Here is a 20,118-nt window from a genome sequence, read left to right as displayed (position 1 = left end):
GGACCACGCCCAAAAGTCAAGTCAGGCTTGGCAAGCGAGCCAGTGAATGGCCGAAAAGAATTATCTGATCCGAACAATCCCTGACGTTTTGAATTAGCTCGCCCCGCTGATGGATCAAGCTCATGGCAACAGGATCACCAGCGACTCGTAACTTCGGGGAACTGGTGTCGTTGGGAAATAACGACGGATGTTGTTCTCCTGGACTTGAAGAATCTTAGGAAATCTCGAATTTGAATATCTGTATAAAAATATTGACGCTCAACTCTGGCCAAAGCAGAGCCCATCACCTTGTCTTTACTACACCGTGATACGTCCACATTCTCACCGGAGAAACAAAATCACGTTCCCATATTCACTCTTCAAGTCTGAGTCCTCTTCTTCAGGCCAATCGTTCAACGCATCTCCTCGACTTTATTCTGTAGTGGAGGTTTCAATCCTTCGCTTCTCTAGCACCGCGGCCTTATCCCCATTAGAGCTGCCAAGACAAGACCGGGGTGACTCTACTGTAAAATTATGCTTGTTTGACGGCGAACTAGAGGCTCTGCACCGGCTCCGTCTCCGTTTCGGTGTCTCCAAATGCTTACTCGCTATGGATCGTCTGGGGCTGGTGCTCATGCCAAGACGGCCATACTCTTCAGTAAGGGACCTACAAGGCCGATATTCTCGAGGTCCAGTGGCGGCGTAGCATATCTTTTCATCATGAGTTTCCCTCTCTTCTCTTCTCTTCTCTTCTCTTCTTTCGATTTTTGTGTGTAGGGTCATTGTGAAGATCCATCGGTACTATTGCGACTTACAGTCGAGATGGCTTCAACTTCACCTGAGCAGCATGACAATGCCGCGACTAGCAGAAATTCTGCTAGCGAGCCTCCACATCATGACTTTACAAAGGCAGATCCTGCTACAACAGAGACGTTAATACATGCGCTTAATGACCCAACTGTTGAGCGTCCACCCAGTCACTCCCCACGACCATCTACGAGATCATCAGCTATATCAGCTGCATCTCATACACCACCAGAGAAGAAGAAAAAGGCAAGTTCCTTCAAGAAGATATGAGCTTCTTGCCTTGCCCTAACATCCAACTGATGCCCTGTTCAGGGTCTACGCTCGTTCTTCATCTACTTCCAGCTCCTCTTCTACGCCAACCCATCATGGGTCGATATCCTCCTCCTCATCGTCGGAACTCTCGCAGCCTCAGGGGCCGGAGCACCGTTTCCTCTAATGGGAATCATCTTTGGTCAACTCGTCAACGACCTTAATACTGCTTCATGCGATGATGGAAAAATCGCATCTCCATATTCGCCCAAAGAACTTCAGGACAGCATCAACAAAAAGGTTGTCATGATCACATGGATCGGTGTGATCAGCTTTGCGCTCATCTACACCTACATCGTGTCATGGTCAATCTTTAGCCGTCGTCTCGAGAATCGCATTCGCGATCGTTACTTTATGAGTATTCTCTTGCAAGATGCTACTTTCTTTGATAAGAGACAGGCTGGAGAGATCACATCTCGTCTCAATGTGGATATACAAGCCATTCAGTCAGGAACTTCTGAGAAGGTGGGCATCATTCTAGGATGTACATCTTTCTTTGTATCGTCGTATGTGGTCGCCTTCATCAAGAATACCACACTCGCTGGAATTCTTGTGTCACTTGTGCCTGCTTTCATGCTTCTTGCTACACTGGGCAGCATGTTCACCGCAAAGTTCGCGACTGCAATGTCGGAGAAGATCGCTTCTGCTTCTTCAATCGCCTCTGAGGTTCTTGCGAATATCCCGGTTGTCCAGGCGTTTGGGGCGGGTCCTCGGCTAGAGGCCGTTTTTGCTGAGAGGATGAAGGGGGCTCAAAAGCAGGGTATCAACAAAGCTTTCGTTGCTGCTATTCAAGCTGGAATGCTTTACTTCATTGCTTACTCTGCCAATGCCCTTGCTTTCTGGCAGGGTAGTACACAAATTGCGAGCATGGTTGAGGGTAATGGCGGTGCATCTGTCGGTGACATTTATACTGTCATTCTCCTGCTGGTCGATGGTAAGTATCTCCTTGACGAGATTAAATCTTTTGACTGATTCGGAATAGCCTGTGTTGTTCTGGGCGGTATCGCACCTCTGCTGCCCTTAGTTGGAGCTGCTGTTGGATCGTTTGAAAAACTACGTGAAGACATGGACAGCCCTGCAAACATCGATACTGGGTCCGACAAAGGAGAGAAGCTCTCCTTAGTCGAGGGAACTGTATCTTTCAGGAACGTCTCCTTTGCTTATATCTCACGGCCCCATCACTCCGTCCTCAAGAACGTCTCGTTTGATTGTCCTGCTGGCAAACACACGGCGCTTGTTGGTTTGTCAGGGAGCGGCAAGTCAACTGTCGCTGGTCTCACATCCCGAATTTATGATCCCACTGAAGGAACAGTTCTCCTAGACGGCCACGATCTCAAGGACTTGAATGTGAAAAGCTTGAGAAGTCATATGAGTCTTGTACAGCAAGAGCCATCCCTCTTGGATCGATCCATCGTTGAGAATATCGCTCTCGGTATCCTGAACTCCCCTCAGCCCGAGCATGAGCGATTCAAGGCTACTATTCTCGGCACTGGCCTTACTGAACTTGCTGCCAAGCTCCGACGAGGTGAAGATCTTACGACTGCAGCTCAAGGATTTGGTCAGGACATGATTGACCTCGCCCATCGTGTTCAGGAGGCTGCCCGTCTGGCGGACGCGTCTGGTTTCGTGGACAGGCTTGAGTATGGCTACGGAACTCTTGTTGGTACAGGCGGAAAACTTGTTAGTGGTGGTCAGCGACAGCGTCTTGCACTCGCAAGAGCCCTCATTCGCGACCCCAAGATCCTGGTTCTCGATGAAGCCACTGCTTCACTTGACTCTGCAAGCGAACACCGTATCCAGATGGCCATCGAGTCTATCGCCAAAAACCGCACTGTCATTGCCATTGCTCACCGGCTGTCAACTATCAAGAACGCTGATAACATCATCGTCATGAACAGCGGTGAGATCATCGAACAAGGAAACCATCTTGCGCTCATGGCCTTGAATGGATCATACGCTAGTATGGTCCGTTTGCAGACGGTTGACTCTGAAGATGCTGGCTCAACCACAAGCACCGTCCGCACTGATAATATCCACTCGGAGAAGGATTCTATCACGGATCTCAAGACCAAGGATATTGAACAAGACGTGACAGAAGATTCAAAAGAAGAAAACGTCAAGGAGAAGGAGGAGTCCCCCGAGGGAGACGCTGCTCTCGATTCCAACAAGTCCGCCTGGACTGTCATGAAAACCATCAGTGGAATGGTCCGACCATATCTCCTTCTCATCATTGTCTGTCTCTTTGCTGCCACTATTGTTGGTCTCACATTCTCCTCCTCCGGTCTTATCTTCGGATATACCATTGACAATATCAGCCCATGTAATCATGTTGAAGACATTCGTTGGGCTGGTAGGTTCTTTGGAGGCATGTGGTTCCTGATCGCTTGTGTCGAGTTGTTGGCCAATACTGCAAGTTGGACTGGTTTCGGCATGGTTGCTGAGAAGTTGCTGTACAAGATCCGAGTCCTTTGCTTCCGCTCCCTTTATGAGCAAGACCTTGATTGGCATCAATCAGAGGGTCGCACACCAACTGCTTTGTTATCCGTCATCACAACAGATGCTGCTACAGTTGGCGGATTCAGTGGCTCTATCATCGGTACAATATTCTCCATTGTGGTCAACTTCTTGGTCGCTATCATCCTCTCACATATCCTTGCCTGGAAGATTGCCATCGTCTGTTTAGTTATCGTCCCTATCCTCCTTGGCTGCGGCATTATGCAGCTTCGATCTCTATCCAAGTTCGAGCGCCGGCATGCTGGAGCATTTTCTGGAGCAGTTGGTATCGCTAACGAAGCCGTCAACTCGTTCAAGACAATTTCCTCGCTGTCTATCGAAGAAGAAGTCATGAGCTCGTATCGCCGTGCACTCAGAGCACCTCGAAAGGAAATCACCTTTGCTTCCATGTATGCCAACTTGTGGCTTTCTCTGGCCAACAGCACAGGAAATCTGATCTACGCATTTGCCTATTGGTGGGGGTCAACTCGCATTACTGCAGGCGAGGCAAGCCAGCGAGAGTTCTTTATCATTCTCATCTGCATGCTTGTCAGTGCACAGCTCTGGGGTCAAATGTTCAGTCTTGCCCCGGAAGTATCTCGTGCTAGAGCTGCCGCTTCCCGAATTCTGAGCTTGATCAACCTCGGATCCTCCAAGGATGACGCCAAGAAAGGAGAGCTCACGCTCGCTATTGAAAACGCCGAGAAAGATGTTGAGGCATGTGCTGAAGCTCCTGTCAAGAGTAACGGAAGCAAGGGAGCGACCATCGTCTTTAGGGATGTCAAGTTTTCATATCCAGCTCGGCCTCATATACAGATCCTTACGGGTATGTCTTTTACCATATCTGCTGGTCAATTCGTTGGGCTTGTCGGCCCTTCAGGTGCCGGCAAGTCTACTATTATGTCGTTGGTACAACGCATGTACCGTCCTTCGAGCGGAACGGTTGAGATCAACGGCAACGATATCTGTGCTCGGGAGGGTACCGAGTTCCGTAATGATATTGCAGTTGTTCCTCAAGACTGTGCACTCTTTGACGGTACAATACGATTCAACGTATCGCTAGGCTCAACTCCTGATCATGAACCAACAGATGAGGAGATCCATGAAGCTTGTAAGCTGGCTAATATCCACAACGTAATCATGGAGCTACCCAACGGTTACGACACTGAGTGTGGCCCTAATGGTTCGCGTCTTTCTGGCGGCCAGCGTCAGCGTCTAGCTATCGCCCGTGCCCTTGTGCGTAAGCCTAAATTGCTGCTTCTTGATGAGAGCACAAGTGCCCTCGATGCTGAGAGTGAGCGGGCTTTGCAAGAAGGACTTGAGAGGGTTGCACGTGGCATTACCGTGATCGCCATCACACATAGGCTTCACACGGTGCGCAAGGCCGATGTCATCTTTATGATTGAGGGAGGCAAGGTTGTTGAAAAGGGAAGACACGAGGAGTTGGTAGAGAGAAGTGAGACCTATCGCACAAATGCTCTACAGCAGATGCTTGGTACCTGATGTTGGAGATACCCCCACGCCCTCAGGGAGGTCAGAAAGTAGGACCTATTCTAAGTGACAAAAAGACTTAGGTTAGCTTAGGTTAATTTAGCATGGATTTAGTAGGCATTTAGTAGGCATTTAGATTAGTTAATATTGACATCCTAAGTTTAGGTCAGAGGTTTTCTTACTCCCTGACGCCTCAAGCCTACGCCTGACCTCCGCCTCTTCTTCGGTGTCTCAGCCGATAGAATGTAGAGGGTGCAGCCTCGTGAAGCCATCCTGTCAATTCAGGGGATTTGCCCACGTTTTCTATCATGTGATGGCTCTTGGGCACACCAACATTTTGAATTTGCGTATCTGTATTTTGGTTCCCCTTATTTTGAAGAAAGACAATACATCCTGATATATCATGCATTTCCGTGGAAGCTTTTGTCGTATTTACAAGGGTCCTGGAATAGTGGATGAAACGAGAATGAATCTTTAACTGTAGAGTAAATTAGGTGCAAACAGAGGACAACGTAATGAAACTTCGTCTAAGGTAAGCAACAACGTGTCTATATATAGGCGTTGTATATAAAGCTGAAATCGACCTCTCACAATCGACTTATTTGTTACTGCAACAGCAACTGCAACTTCTGCAAGTCCCGAAGAACTCCAAGGAACGACGTCACAGTGTACAAGGATCAATCTGCACGGAAACTCAAAGCCGGCCTATCATGGGCGACTTCGGTGATCCTTTGCAGCAAGTATCCGCATTAACCCCTTGACTTGCGTGTTGCTTCGTTCTCGACAATTGCCCTGGATTTGGCTCTTTGCATTACAGCCAAGCCTCACTTATTCTTTATGTGCCGTCATATGATCGCTTTGTCCCAAATCTAACAAGGTTTACTTACTTTGACCCTACAGAACGCGGTGCGGTATCAGTGGAGACGTTAGTAGTGTACTTTTTTTTGGGTTCAACGGGGCTGCCGCGACGATTTCCTCATCCCACAGTCCAAAGAGTCCACTCCAAGAGGATCTTGACACTACCGCTACGGGCCTTGACACCCAATTGGGACCCTCGAACCACATGCCTTCCGTCACCGGGACACACTCCATCTTTTCCAATACTTCTTGGTCGATAATAGAAAAAATCTAACTCGGTGGTCCAACCTTCAAGTCGCAACCATTCCCTCACCACCGCCCCTCGACGATCCCTCCTCTCTTCCCGGCGTTGCACTCACCACGTTTCAAACTCGTATCAACGACGCCCACCCGAGACGAGGAGGGAGTGCTGCTGCCTCCCTGTTAGACGACCCAGTCCCGGCACCACAGCATCAGCATCAGCACCACCACGACAGTAGTGCAAATACGAGCACCAGTGCCCACCAGAGCGAGCAGTTCGAACTCGTCGATTATCCTCCTATTCAGGCTCGTCGAGACGCCCAAGATCGCGAAGCAAGAAGACAGGCCAAGCGAGACGACAAGCGCCGCTGGCTAGAAGAACAAGACGAGATGAAGTTCTCTCATAGTATTCAGTTCAATGCTGTTCCAGATTGGAGCAGCCATTACATTGCATACAGCAATCTCAAGAAGCTGTATGTTCTGCTAACATTGCATTCAAGCCACGCGTGAGCTAATATTATCTTCTCGCAGAATCTACAACCTCGAAAAGACCGCCCATCAGGCGCGCGGAACCACTGGTGATGCCGAATCCCGACCTCTTATAAACCAAGAAGATGCTGAAGAGGTCTTCTCTCGAGCTCTTGGCGTCGAACTAGAAAAGATATGCTCATTCTACGTTGCCAAAGAAGGCGAGCTACTCGAAGAAGCTGCGCAACTGCTACGCGACGTTGGCGACGAGGCCGAAGATGCCATTGCCGATAATCGTTACCTTCGCAGGCTCTCTGTTTCATCAGCCCACCGTCCTGATGGTCGCAACGGCTTCCGCTCGAGAAGTCCTCGGAGCCGCAGCACCGACAATGAAGAGAGCGCGAGCGAGGAGGAAGATGAGACTACTGGGCTTACAACAAGGCGACGAAGCAGCGGGGGCCGCAGGCGCACACTTCCTAACATCCATAAGCCGCGTTCTGAAGATCTGAACGCTTCCTCCGATTTCGGTCGCGACATGAGGAGGCACAGCACCACAGCCGACGAAAACGATGATCAAGCTCTCATGTTCTCTTCTGGCATGTTTTCGTCTGGTATCATGCTCAAGAAGCGCATTATCGGCCTCTACGTGTCACTCTGCGAACTCAAGTCATTTATCCAGCTTAACCGCACCGGTTTTGCCAAGGTTCTCAAGAAGTTCGACAAGATCCTTGATAAGGAACTCAAGGGACCCTATTTGCGAGCCCATGTCGAGACAGCCTACCCTTTCAAAGATGAGACAAAGCGTGTTCTCGAGGACAACATTACCAAGATGGAAAGGGCTTATGCTGAGATCGTCACTGGTGGAGATGAGGAGCTCGCTCGCAAAGACCTTCGTTCGCATCTCAGAGAACATGTTGTTTGGGAGCGTAACACCGTGTGGCGAGATCTCATTGGTATCGAGCGCAGAGCTGAAGCTGCAGGCCTGGGACAGGCGCTTCTCGGACAGGAGAGAGGAAATGTCACGAGGAGATTACAAGGCGACGAGGCCAAAGCACCCCGAGAGACCCAGTTCCGCACACCCTTTGGCAAGATTACCTTACCTCCATGGCTCGCTAGCTCGTCTCTTTGGACACTGGTTGCCTGTCTTACTGTCTTCTTCCTGTTGCTTCTGCTCCCCATCATGGAGAAGCCCGAGCAACAGAACTGCCTGGCAATGCTTGTCTTTGTCAGTTTGTTATGGGCCACCGAGGTAAGCTTTCCAGCCAGGCAAATTCGCAATTGATCATTGCTGACCTTTTTAGACCATCCCCCTCTTTGTAACATCATTACTTATCCCATTCCTCTCTGTTGTCTTGAACGTCGTTCGTGATGAGACACCAGGCAAGCCTCAAAAACGTCTCGACTCCAAGGCAGCCACATCTGCCATCTTTGCTGCCATGTGGACGCCTGTCATCATGCTTCTCCTCGGTGGTTTTACTCTGGCAGCTGCTTTGTCCAAGTGTACTATCGACAAGCGACTGGCAACTCTTGTTCTTAGCAAGGCCGGCACTCAGCCCAAGACTGTGTTGATTGCCAACATGTTTGTGGCTGCATTTGCGTCTATGTTGATTAGCAATGTCGCGGCCCCTGTTCTATGCTATTCTATCATCGAGGTAAGTTAACCAAGGAAATGGATGAAGGCTCAAACTGACAATTATACAGCCCATGCTGCGAACATTGCCTTCTGATTCCAACATGTCGAAAGCTGTCATTATTGGTATCGCACTCGCCTCCAATATTGGTGGAATGCTCTCACCCATCGCTTCTCCTCAGAACGTCGTGGCAATGGGCATCATGCAACCTGCGCCCACGTGGCTGCAGTGGTTCTTTATTGTCATTCCTGTTGGCGCTCTCTCGATCGTTCTGATCTGGCTCCTCCTCCTGGTTACCTTCCAGCCAGGTAAGGGTACCACGATCGCCCCTATTCGGCCTGTCAAGGAGAAGTTCACTGGTCTCCAATGGTTCGTCACTATCGTCACCATCTCTACCATTGCTTTGTGGTGTGCCAGCCACCAGCTAGAGGCCGAATTTGGAGACATGGGTGTTATTGCTATTATTCCCATCGTGCTATTCTTCGGTATCGGCTTGCTGACCAAGGAGGACTTCAACAACTTCCCATGGACCATCATCATCCTTGCAGCCGGTGGTTTGTCGCTGGGCAAAGCTGTACGCTCGTCTGGTCTGCTTCATACCCTCGCTGAGATCGTCTCTGAGAAGGTGGAGGGCATGAGTCTGTACGGTGTCCTGGTTGTTTTCTCGACTCTGATCTTGGTTATCGCAACATTCATCAGCCACACAGTCGCTGCTCTTATCTTCCTACCTCTTGTCTTCGATGTTGGTGTTGCCATGGACCAGCCTCACCCCAACCTGCTTGTCATGGGTGGAGTGCTCATGTGTAGTGCAGCCATGGGTCTGCCAACCAGTGGATTCCCCAACATGAGTAAGTTTCATGCATTTACCCCTAACAACTCATTTCTAACCTATCATAGCTGCTATTATGAAGGAAGACCCGTTCGGCCAGCGTTATTTACAGGTCAAGCATTTCATTAGCCGCGGTGTGCCCAGCAGTCTCATTACCCTTGTTGTGGTCGTGACTCTTGGTTATGGAATCATGCAAGTCGCGGGACTTGACTAAATCAATGGGGTGTCGGTATATGTGTTGTTGTTTTTGGTGTTTGAAATTGGGTGTTATTTTACATTGGTTCTGTCAGACGCATTGCCATGTGCATGAGTGTAGGTCAAGCGTGGGATTCATAGACTGGAAGCTATTGCTGTTTTCTTTTTGTTGATTGAATATGAACCACTACGAATAAATGCTGTCATATAGCATTTCAATATCAGACTTATTGCTTCCATCCAATGTGATTGTATTAGTGTGCATTCGCACTGTTGCACTGTACCGTAGTACAGCAAGAAGCTCTGGCCATCTGTTGACGTCGATGGTTGGCGGCATGACCCTGCCACCAGATACCGACTCCCAACTAACTACCTACCTACCTGACCTACCATTCCTGTCCATCAAATCACCCAAACACCAACAACATTGAACACGGACTATCTATCTTGATATCTCATGCTTTGAACTTGTCGATAGCGTCTTCACCTGGCAAATCGTGCACTTGGCTAACTCTGGGACCGACTGATGCGCCTCTTCTCCCAATAACCTCTACAGCTTCGAGCTGGCCGGCGCCATGCTCTCCGCTTTCACAGCTCGTCCCATCATCGAGCTGCGACAAAAAGATAAATCTAAGATTGAGACGATCCTCGCTCAAGGTATGCGCATATCCCCGTGGTCTCGCTGCTCTTTCACCGCAGTTTCTACGACACCGACTGACTAACTTTCGGCTCTCAGGTGACCGCGTTCTCGTCGGCCTTAACAATGGCGCACTCCGAATCTACCGTCTAAACGAGCTTTCCGACCAACTTCAGAATGGTTCCGCCGATACAAATGCCAATGGTTCGTCGTCTGCAGCGGACGACGACCATACTACTGCGCAAAGGTCAGAAAAGCCAACTGATTTGATGCGCGAGGTGGAACGCTTCTCGCCGCGAGCAATCGAGCAGCTGGCTATTATAAAGGACGCAAACACAATTGTATCCTTGTCGAATTATCACGTCTCTTTTCACGATCTCAAAACCTACGAACTTATTGAGACCCTAAGCCGGACCAAAAATGCATCCTGCTTTGCGTCAACATCGAATATTGTCAAGGATCCGGACACGGGAATCCCCGAGATCGTGAGCCGGTTGGCTGTTGCGGTCAAGAGGAAATTACTACTCTGGAGCTGGCTTGAGAGCGAACTTTCCGAGGATGTGGACGAGATCGTGCTGGCTGAGTCGATTCGATCAGTAACATGGGCAAATGCGACAAAGCTTGTATGTGGTATGAATGGCGGATACGTTATGGTCGACGTCGTAACACGTGAGGTCGAAGATATCGTGAGTCCGGGTTCAGGACCAGCAGCTGGGCAGACTAGCCGATTTGGTGCAATGAGCAGTGCCGGTATGGGATACATGGGATTGGGAGGTTATATGCCCAAGCCTTTGGCGGCCAAATTGGCTGAGGGAGAAATGTTGCTCGCAAAGGATATCAACACACTATTCATCGATGATGACGGGAAAACCCCTCGACAGACGGCAGATTCCCTGGAACCATGCCCCTGAATCCATAGGGTACTCGTATCCCATATATCCTTGCCTTGCAAGCGCCTTCAAAAGGCTCCCTGGAAGTTCGGAATCCCTATAACATTATCATCACTCCAGAATCTATCACTACCGGGTGCTGCTCAGCGTCACTTTCCCGTCACCCCACTTACAGCTTAGCACATGCCGGGAAAGGTTTTCACATCTCCAGTGAACGATGTGTTTGGAAGATGGACTCAACAGACTATGACTCTCAGGTTCAGGAACTAGTAGACGGTGGCCACTTCGATGAGGCTATTAGCATTCTCGAAATGCTTGAAGATGCATTGCTAAAGAACAAGTCGCAGACACTCCGTGAGGTCAAGATGCTCAAAGCTGAAGGGCTATTCAAGAAAAAGAAATATCGCCAGGCGATGGATCTCTTCAATGAGGATACCGTACATGCACCTCCTGAACGAGTTCTCAGGATGTTTCCTCCCTCCATTGCTGGAGAACTATCTGCGTGGGCCGGCCGCGAAGAGGAAGAACAAGAGTCGGACGAGGCGCCAGGAACACCGAAGAAAACCAATGGCACGCGTCCCACCACCCCTGAACCCGTTGAGCAGGCACAGGAAACCCCGCAGTCAAGCAAAGGAGGCTTCGCCAGATATCTTACCGGAAGCTATAGGAGGCCCCAGTCGGATACCGCATCCATCCTCTCAAAGAAGGATACGGCGGAGTGCGATGATGCTGCTAGCGTGAAGGAGACTGAGTCAAACGAGGATCTGCCCTTGAAAGACAAGGACTTGACGAACGCGGTTCTGGAGCTCAACAGTTACCTGGCTGGAACACGTGCTCGATTACAACGGGTAATTGATCCTGTTACTGGGAACCTGAAACCTCAAAGTGATCGAAATGGTTCAACAGAAGAAATAGCAGAGAAGTTCCTACGGATAGGGCTCGATGATTCTGAGAAGAAACTTGAAGAAGAGCTCCGAAATACCTTTCGGTTAGTCGACACAACTTTGTTCCGAGCATACATGTTTTCTCGACCAACTCTAGCAAGCTCTCTGTTCCGAATTCCTAACTTCTGCGACCCTAATGTGGTCAATGAAAAGCTTTTGGAACATAATCGCTATACTGAGCTGGTGGATTTCTTCTACGGTAAGAAGCTACACAAGGAGGCTTTGGAACTTCTACGACGATTTGGAGCCGCTGAAGAACCCGATGAGGCCGCACCAACACTTCACGGACCGCAGCGCACCATCCAGTACCTCAAAAATCTACCACCGTCAGAAATTGACCTCATCCTTGAGCATGCAGAATGGACCCTCAAAGCCAGTCCAGATGAGGCCTTGGAGATCTTCACAGGTGACACAGAGAATGCGGAGACCCTCCCACGAGAACGGGTTGTCTCTTTCTTACATGATGTTGACACACAGTTGGAAGGACGCTATCTAGAGCACATCATCACTGAGCTCGAAGACATGACACCAGACCTTCACGACCGATTGGTTGAGCTTTATGTAGAAAACTTGAAGAAGATGGACAAGGGTGAGAAGTGGGATGAAATGGTGAATCACTTCATCAAGTTCTTGAGACAGCCGGGGCAAGTTTACAGTCTCAGCAGGGCGTTTAGATTGATTCCCAGAGATGGTAAGATTCATATGCTGTTGTGTGGTGATCTACACTGACTTGTATCGGCTTAGACCCAGCATTTTACGAAGCACAGGCTGTGGTATTGAGCAACATGAACCAACACAAACAAGCCCTTGAGATCTATGTATTCAAGATGAAGGACTACCAGAAAGCTGAACAGTATGTCATTCACCTATCGTTCCATCGGCTCACAAGCTAACTTTAGTAGATACTGTAACCGAGTCAACTCGACTCAAGATACTGCTCCATCGTCTCAGCCAAACGAGAAGAATGAAACTGCAGAGGATCCTGAGACTTCTACACCATCTATTTATCATACACTTCTGTCGCTCTATCTTCAGCCGTCACCACCCAACCAGCCCAATCTAGAACCAGCACTGGAACTTCTTTCAAAGCATGGATCACGTCTCCCAGCGACATCAACTCTAGGACTCATTCCAGACGACCTTCCCGTTCGGTCACTGGAGTCTTACTTCCGAGGCCGCATTCGATCGGCAAATAGTCTTGTCAACGAGGCAAGGATCGTTGCTGGTTTGCGACAGGCTGAAGGTATCTCTATCGCGGCGCGGCTGCACCTTGGCGACGATGTACAGGGAGGCAAGGCGGGCGTAACAGGCACGTTGCCATCACAGACGAACGACACTGCGTCGTGTGCCACAAGAAACTCGGAGGAGGTATGCGCATTGGTGGGAGCGTTGTAGCTGTCCTGCCGGATAACACAGTGGTGCACTACGGCTGTTTGAACCGGGCAACAGGGAACAAAGTAGACGCATCCCAGGCGCCAAGTTGGGGTCGAGGATTTTAGACGGGTCGTTCAGGCTGGATGGGAGCATCGTTTCGGGGAGCATTTGCATGGATTGGATCGATGGTAGCCAGTATGATATTTCTCAAATACCCTTCATATTCAAACACATCTTGCCGTTGAAGGGTTTGCAGTCGTTCGCGAGGAGTTGGTTCCCTCAGTCCTCCTCTTCTTGCACCTCCTCGCCATAGTTCTCTTCCTCTTTGGCCTCAGCCGCGGCATCCCTCGCCTTGTCCTGCTCCATTCGCGCTGTGAGCTCTTTGTTGATAGTGTCTTGGGTGTCGGCGACAGAGGCGCGCAGAGCCTTGAGGTATGAAGACTTGTCGGCCGTGGAGGCTATAGATGAGATAGCGGGAAGGGTGTGGGCAACTTTGAACGGTTCACTCGCTGGGGACTTGTAGTCTGCGGTGAGAGTTGGTTGCGGCATTTTGAGGTTATGGTTACTATGTTCGGCGTTGGAAGAAGGTCGAAGTCTAGACTTGGATGTTTTTGACGTGGGGTTGTAGAATAAGAACCCCACATCCGGTGCTCATGGAGATATAGGGTGAGCAATGGCGGAACAATTTGTATCATGAAAACAAGTTCAATCACAGAAGATACAATTCCACATAGAGCGACGGGAAGTTTGGACAATGTATTTTAGCCCAATATCGCTTCAGCTAGTATATCTTTTGCAATACATGTGATTCAATAGTCAATCCCGTTCTAAAAGACAGGTTAGTCAGCGAAGTGGCTTGCTGAAGGATAATCTGGTCAACTCCAGGTTAAGCTGATACTTCATAGGACATTCCATTCCTCCACATCAGCTCAATATTGATAAGAACTCTTGATAACTAGATTACACACTAGCCCGTCATTCCCATCGAGGGCAAGCGACCAACCTTGACCAAACCTCATCAACGCCGAAACAAACCCTAAACGCCTTTCCTGCCTGGGACCCTGTCGATCCGGGCTCGCATCTCTTTGGGTCTCAAGATGTAACAACGGCCCAGGAGCCGCATAAAACAATAATGCAACCCTCACGCTCTCAACCCCGCGGCCCCGGCAGCTTCGCTCCTCTATCGAGCTCATCCGCCCAACCCTCGCAGCTTTCGACATCCTCACGACCTGCTCTGCGCCGAGTAGAGACCTCAGACGACGAGGATGAGACACCTCGGCCGTCTATCACAATACCCAAGTCGCGACCGCCTCCTCAACCACAACCATCATCTCCTGCGACCCCGATATATGCCCAATTCACTACCCATGGAAACTCTAGTACTGCGAGCTTAGGACATCACAACTTTTCAAGGCCGGCCAACGCACGGTCTGTTACCCAGGGATCACCAGCGACGCTTGTCAAGGGCCATGCGCGCAAGCATTCGGCGACCCAAGGCTCATTCGAGCCCACGCTACCATCTATGAGTACATCGAATCTTTCCTCACACCTCGGAATGTCACATCATAATCTATCGACCGCTTCTGCGTCCGCGGCAGCGGCTGCTGCTGCTGCCGCCACAGCCTCCAATGTCAACTTGTCGGCAAGCCAGATCGCTGCGCAGGCAGCTGTCATGTCGCACCAGAATCATTCGCGCCAGAGATCGCAGACTGTGCCTTTTCCTGGCGATCAAAACGATGGAGCGCGTCGTGGCAGCGGAAGTAAGGGGCCTACGAGTCCCCCTATGTTGAGCTTGACGGAGGCCAGTGCGCCGCGGGACAGTGGGTTTGGGAATCATGGAGGACATGGTGATCGACTTGCCGGGCCTCATTCCTCCGCTGCTACAGCTGCCGCCAATGTTGTATTTCCTCGATCTGGACACAATTCCCCGAGAGCGTCGCCTCAGCCATACTCGCAACCTCCTCCTCCTCCACCCCCTGCGTCTGAGAAGCCGTACAAGGCAGAGAAGCCAAAGGTCAAGCTATTCTCCCGCCCAGGCAAGATTAGCACAAAAGGTGAGACCAAGGAAAAGCCATTGCCAAGTCCAGGAAAGATTGGCTCGGCTCTATCAGCACTTCAGCGCGGCAACTTCAGCACAAACAGTCTCGTTGACTCGAGCAATCAGTCTATATACAACCTAACCAATTCGTCTTCAGCCACGATTCGGCCTATCGAAACACCCACCGAGGACAGAGAAAGGGATAAGGAAAAAGGCAAAGAGAAGGAAAAGAAGCACCACTTTCTTTCACGGCAAAAACACAAGCTCAAGGATGAGTATCATCTCCCACTATCATCAGCTGCCAGCAATTCGTTACCAACAGATCCCAATGCGCCAAATCCTTTGTATAACTTTAATATTCCTCCGAGCCCTGGCCCCAACTCCTCTACCTTTGCCAAGGCCAAGAAAGATAAGAAACTCGGTGAGCGGTCCGATAGTCGCCTGGAGAGCGAATCAAGTTTCAATTTACAGAGCGAATGGCCAGGACCCAGTAGCCTACCGTCTCTGTCCCAGCAGTCGACAATGTATGATCCGGTTGACCCCGGAAAGCTCGGTCTTCACAACCACATGTCGCTGGACGATGCGTGGCCGTACCTGAAGGCAAAGCTATTGGCCATATTTGAAGGGGAAGACCTGCGTCTCCCCGTTGAAGACTTTAACCGAGTTGTACAGATGCATATACAGTGGTGCATGCATAGACGCTCACCAAATACCATGTTGGAGGATCTTCGAGAACTTTTACACACGGGGTTCTTGTCACTTGACCGAACATTACGGCAGACCCCAGAAGACCGATTTATACCAACGCTAGTTGAGCTCTGGATGTTTACCTTTACTTCCATACTGCCATATATGCAAGCCGTCTTCCTCCCACTCGATATGGAGGTGTCAGGGTGTGGTACGCTTATGACTGGAGAGCAGGCACGGGACTTCTGGGGCGGAGCTATAGCGTCTGCATCTACTTCAGAGAGACCGGCCCGTGTAGCACCGGCACCAGCAGTTCTTGATGTTAGGAGGCTGGTCCTTATCGCTTACAGAGATACTGTCATTCTACCGCGGTACGAGACACTCAAGACAATATTCTCACGACTATCTCTTGAGTTCCTGCCCTCGTCGCTTGCAAGTATGGCCATGTCTTCTCCCCCGGAAGCATCACTATCTACCTCCCCTTCTGAGTCTTTCGGCCGGCCCGGCACAGCTATGTCTCTCGACCCGTCTAATGCTTCTTACAATTCTACGAGTACAACCCTTCTCGGTGAAGGATCGGCAGGCGGCCGTAGCCGTGCCATCAGTAACGTCAGCTTCGGCAGCCACGGGAGTGATGGTGGTCTACGACCTTTCACGCCGTCTGGTGGCGGAATCCCACCACCGCCTTCTCTAGGCAGCCTACGGGAACGTGAGCAGAATGTCGAGGACTCCAAGCACATCACTGAGATGGTTGGTCGTATGCTTCAGTGTATGAGTGTTTTGTCGGGTGTGTCGGCGGGTGATGCAGGTGCAGAAGGCAACGAGAAGGTGGTAGAGCTGTGTAAGATGTTGAAGCTAAACTGGCTTGGAAGAGGAAGGACGGGAAGAAACAGGAGAGGCATGGTAGGCGGCAGGGTGAGAAGGGACGATATGAGAGACGAAGTTCGTGTCTAGCAGCTTACGCATAAGTTAACGCCTGGTATGGTGATGAGCAATGTACTACAATCTATGAACCAACATCGAAAGAGCTGCAGACACATCCTTAAAAATATGAAATTTCAGAGGCGATGCCAAATGAGGGTCCACAACCAGCTATCTATCTATCACTGCATAGCAGAAGGGGTTTGGGTCTCGCCGATGTGGAATGTCGCTAGGCGAACTCACCACGCTCATGATTTAGGTTGTCGTGATACACCACCATGATGACACTACAAGCAGATGATGCACAACATTACGAGAACGGCACGAGCAACATCACAAAATTGAAGGCGAGAAGAATTATGATCAACAGATTCAATTATGCTATCATATTTAGAACGCGGAGTGGTCTCCATGGCAACATCTAAAACTTTTTCAGTTAGCTTCATGACCCATTAAAGAGTAGTCGACAGCAAAAAGTGAAGATATGGTGTTTGATCAGACATCCAAGGAAGAATAAACCCTCATCTGTCCCAGAAAAGGCTCGATCGGGACTCGAGTGGAAACTGCGAATTAAGAGGAAATTTTCATCATGCAAAACGGGAGTGGTTGGTGTGTGAAATAAAAATGAGTAGAAACTTACGTTAGTTCTCAGAAAACTTCGTGAAGCTGCTGGGTTAGTCGTCTGGTAATAGCACATTGTTCAAACCTGTAGCAGCGATGTTAGCAAGGATGGCAAAATATGCGCGTGCTAGAAAAGCTGAGTGTGGTTGTGTAGTCAGACGTTGATACTGGCAAGTAACAGGCCTAGGGCCCGAATACAGAACTTCTTCATGGTCGATTCAGTTGGGAAAAGAAGAATGTAACTAGTGTCATCATGCAGAGGGGAGGTAGTGCTGGGAGGCAGAAGTGAGGAAGTGGTGATTCTTACCATTCAAATGTAGGTTGATTGCGAGGCTGCAATGAAAAATTTGCTAGCCAAACAAACCGCCAAAAGCAAACATCCATCACAACCAACACATCGGCAAGTCGCTCAAGCGGATCCGTTCAAAATCAAAACAGCTGCTCCAGGAAGACAGTCGTCGTGCAGTCTCGCGCGTTGTGCTCGTGTGAAGAGGTAGGCAGAGGCGGTTTGTTGTTGTTGAGAAGGTTTGAAGCTTGGAGGAAGAAAATCAAGAGCCGCATCGAGAGAAGATATTGAAAGACAGTGCAAGAAAATTTGTCATTTGCGCGGCACTGTGCTATCTGCACGTGACCGGCATCTTACCCTCTTTTGACACTAGCGGCGGAAGCCAGTTCAAGGCCCGCTTCAACATCGCGATAGATGCATGAAGCAATTTGTCTTGTCCTCCACCAGTCCACCTGTGATGGATGGATGGATAATGGATTGTCTGTCTTAGAATAAATAGGCTAATCAGGTCGTTAGCGTTCTCACGTCATGATTCTGTGAGATTCTGCCAACCTTTCTCGTTGGAAAATGTGCTACCTCAGGTATTGCTTTTTTTTTTTTTTTTTTTTTTTTTTTTTTTTTTTTTTGAAAGTCAAAATTTGATCGCTCACATTTTTTTTTTGCATTTGGAGGAACAGCCGCAGCCAACACAACGCAGTTGAAGATCAATGCCGGCCCGCAGGTTGAGATTGGGACATCCTGGTTCTAGGGACTTTCGCGTGTTCATCAGGGATTCAAGAGAAGATTTGCTATAAGGGGGGAGTTGCTTCAAGTTTTACGTATAATATGTTTCTATCGAGTAGCTCATTCGAAGGCTTATTGGAGACAAATTAAGGGGACCAGCAGCTATCAGGTTTGTGTCCTTTATTGGCTGCTTTGTTTCGTCAATGCCGGATCCGCACAAGTCTCATACTTCAGTAAGCGCATAAACATCCACTTTTATCTCGGGGCCCTGGTCCGAATCCGCCGACAAGTTTATCCACTTCCTGGACATCAACGAATCAGAACCATTTCTACAACTAGACAACCCCACCCGCCCAACTCTGCCAGGCGCAAAGGTCAAAGGGCTCCCCCAAAAGTCTACGACCCAGAGATTGTGACAGAGAACGAGCGAGTTGAGTGAGATCTCCCCTGGTCTGTAAGAGCCAGCCCGTCGATCATTATCGAATCTCTATCGGCTTCGAATGTACCTCGACGCAGTCACTGCCACCCTGAGATCTCTTGTCTGAGAGGATAATCGCAGACAAGCCAACGAGATCTGAGATCTACTTATTTGAACTCACACTCTCTTGGTCTTATACCGATAGTCCACGCATCGGCTTGCTTGCCTTGCTTCCATGGTTCCGTCTAGTCCACAGGCTCCCTCTTAGGTAGACTACAACTGGACAACCACCAGCAGCACCCTTCCTTTACTCGAGTGTCTGCCAACTTCTCCCACTTCTTTTCTCCTTCTTCTCTTCCTTCTTATTTTCGACCAACATTCAGCCTGGCTGAATCTGAGGTTTACCAACCACCCCCGTCACGTCAGATTTCAACCCTGGTATCTTGCGTGCGCCCTCTATTTTTTCTGTCAGTCAGCTCAACGTGCGTACCTGAGTACCGGGTCCGCCGTCGCATTATCAAAGCCCAGCCCAGCCAGGCCCTTAGCAGAGACAGCCCAGCCAGAGCAGACTTCTAGGAACCCCGAAGCAGACGACAGTATCCGCTGTACAGTTTTGTACCGTACCGAACCGTACCTTACTGAACCTAATCGCACCCGCGGGAGACACTACCCAGCCCAGCCCAGCCGCCCACTCAACCACGGCCCAGTCTCCGTCCTTGCGACTCCCATTCTTTCTCCCCATCCCCGTACTGAAAGCGGATCAACCCTCTTTGTGGCATCGCTCCCGTGTCTTCGCATTGCCTTCTCCTGGGTCTCCGTCTTTCGACAAATCTACCAATTCCTTTCTCAACGCCTCGATTTGCGCTCTTTTTGGGCCTCACTTTTTCCAGGCCGTCCCGTGGGTTACTTCTATCGACCTCTTCGCTGGTCCCGGCCTTTGGAATCTCGTGACGTGCCACTCGCCCCATCGTCGCCTTATTCGCCCACGACCTCCTCTCCCCCCCCCCCCCCCCCCGTTGGGCTTGTTCTCTCTCTTGTCCGCAATCGCAGCCCGGAACCACACCACCAAATAATTATCTCTTCCCCTCGCCGATGCCTTGGCGGGTCCTATCGCCTCGACGCTCTACGATTCCACAGCGGAAAATTCAATAGTTACACTTTTGATCTATATTCCCCTGGCCCTTTTGGGTTCTGTCACGATCACTATCGCACCGTGCACCCAGTCCTGTCTCGTCGCGACACGCGAAATACCTATTATAGACATCCTCAGCCACTTCGA

General features: G+C 49.9%; 6 protein-coding genes across 6 annotated transcripts; 4 read left to right on the top strand and 2 right to left on the bottom strand.

Moving 5' to 3' along the window:
- Positions 1 to 801: 801 nt before the first annotated feature.
- FOXG_13902 (ATPase) lies at positions 802 to 5,247 on the top strand (the record flags this gene model as incomplete). Its single annotated transcript, XM_018393950.1, has 3 exons — positions 802 to 939; positions 1,099 to 2,029; positions 2,078 to 5,247. The coding sequence occupies 3 exons, from the start codon at positions 802 to 804 to the stop codon at positions 5,089 to 5,091; spliced, it is 4,083 nt and encodes a 1,360-aa protein (XP_018253327.1). The 3' UTR covers positions 5,092 to 5,247.
- Positions 5,248 to 5,654: 407 nt separating this feature from the next.
- FOXG_13901 (uncharacterized protein) lies at positions 5,655 to 9,544 on the top strand. The gene is made up of 5 exons (XM_018393949.1): positions 5,655 to 6,650; positions 6,709 to 7,894; positions 7,947 to 8,297; positions 8,347 to 9,124; positions 9,174 to 9,544. Exons 1-5 carry the CDS (start codon positions 6,568 to 6,570, stop codon positions 9,317 to 9,319), a joined length of 2,544 nt encoding a protein of 847 aa, XP_018253326.1. The 5' UTR covers positions 5,655 to 6,567; the 3' UTR covers positions 9,320 to 9,544.
- A 331-nt stretch (positions 9,545 to 9,875) lies between these two features.
- Positions 9,876 to 12,664, top strand: FOXG_13900 (uncharacterized protein; the record flags this gene model as incomplete). Its single annotated transcript, XM_018393948.1, has 4 exons — positions 9,876 to 9,957; positions 10,037 to 10,757; positions 11,003 to 12,462; positions 12,516 to 12,664. 4 exons carry the CDS (start codon positions 9,876 to 9,878, stop codon positions 12,662 to 12,664), a joined length of 2,412 nt encoding a protein of 803 aa, XP_018253325.1.
- Positions 12,665 to 13,424: 760 nt separating this feature from the next.
- Positions 13,425 to 13,694, bottom strand: FOXG_13899 (uncharacterized protein; the record flags this gene model as incomplete). Its single annotated transcript, XM_018393947.1, has 2 exons — positions 13,425 to 13,603; positions 13,652 to 13,694. The coding sequence occupies 2 exons, from the start codon at positions 13,692 to 13,694 to the stop codon at positions 13,425 to 13,427; spliced, it is 222 nt and encodes a 73-aa protein (XP_018253324.1).
- Positions 13,695 to 14,072: 378 nt separating this feature from the next.
- FOXG_13898 (uncharacterized protein) lies at positions 14,073 to 18,144 on the top strand. The gene has a single exon (XM_018393946.1). It carries the CDS (start codon positions 14,278 to 14,280, stop codon positions 16,822 to 16,824), a length of 2,547 nt encoding a protein of 848 aa, XP_018253323.1. The 5' UTR covers positions 14,073 to 14,277; the 3' UTR covers positions 16,825 to 18,144.
- A 1,074-nt stretch (positions 18,145 to 19,218) lies between these two features.
- Positions 19,219 to 19,354, bottom strand: FOXG_21289 (uncharacterized protein; the record flags this gene model as incomplete). Its single annotated transcript, XM_018401610.1, has 2 exons — positions 19,219 to 19,295; positions 19,330 to 19,354. The coding sequence occupies 2 exons, from the start codon at positions 19,352 to 19,354 to the stop codon at positions 19,219 to 19,221; spliced, it is 102 nt and encodes a 33-aa protein (XP_018253322.1).
- Positions 19,355 to 20,118: the final 764 nt, after the last annotated feature.

The sequence above is a fragment of the Fusarium oxysporum genome, chromosome 10 (assembly GCF_000149955.1).
Source record: "Fusarium oxysporum f. sp. lycopersici 4287 chromosome 10, whole genome shotgun sequence".
NCBI lineage: Eukaryota > Fungi > Ascomycota > Sordariomycetes > Hypocreales > Nectriaceae > Fusarium > Fusarium oxysporum.
Note: the sequence above shows the minus strand (reverse complement) of the source record. Positions and strands in the feature narration are given on the sequence as shown.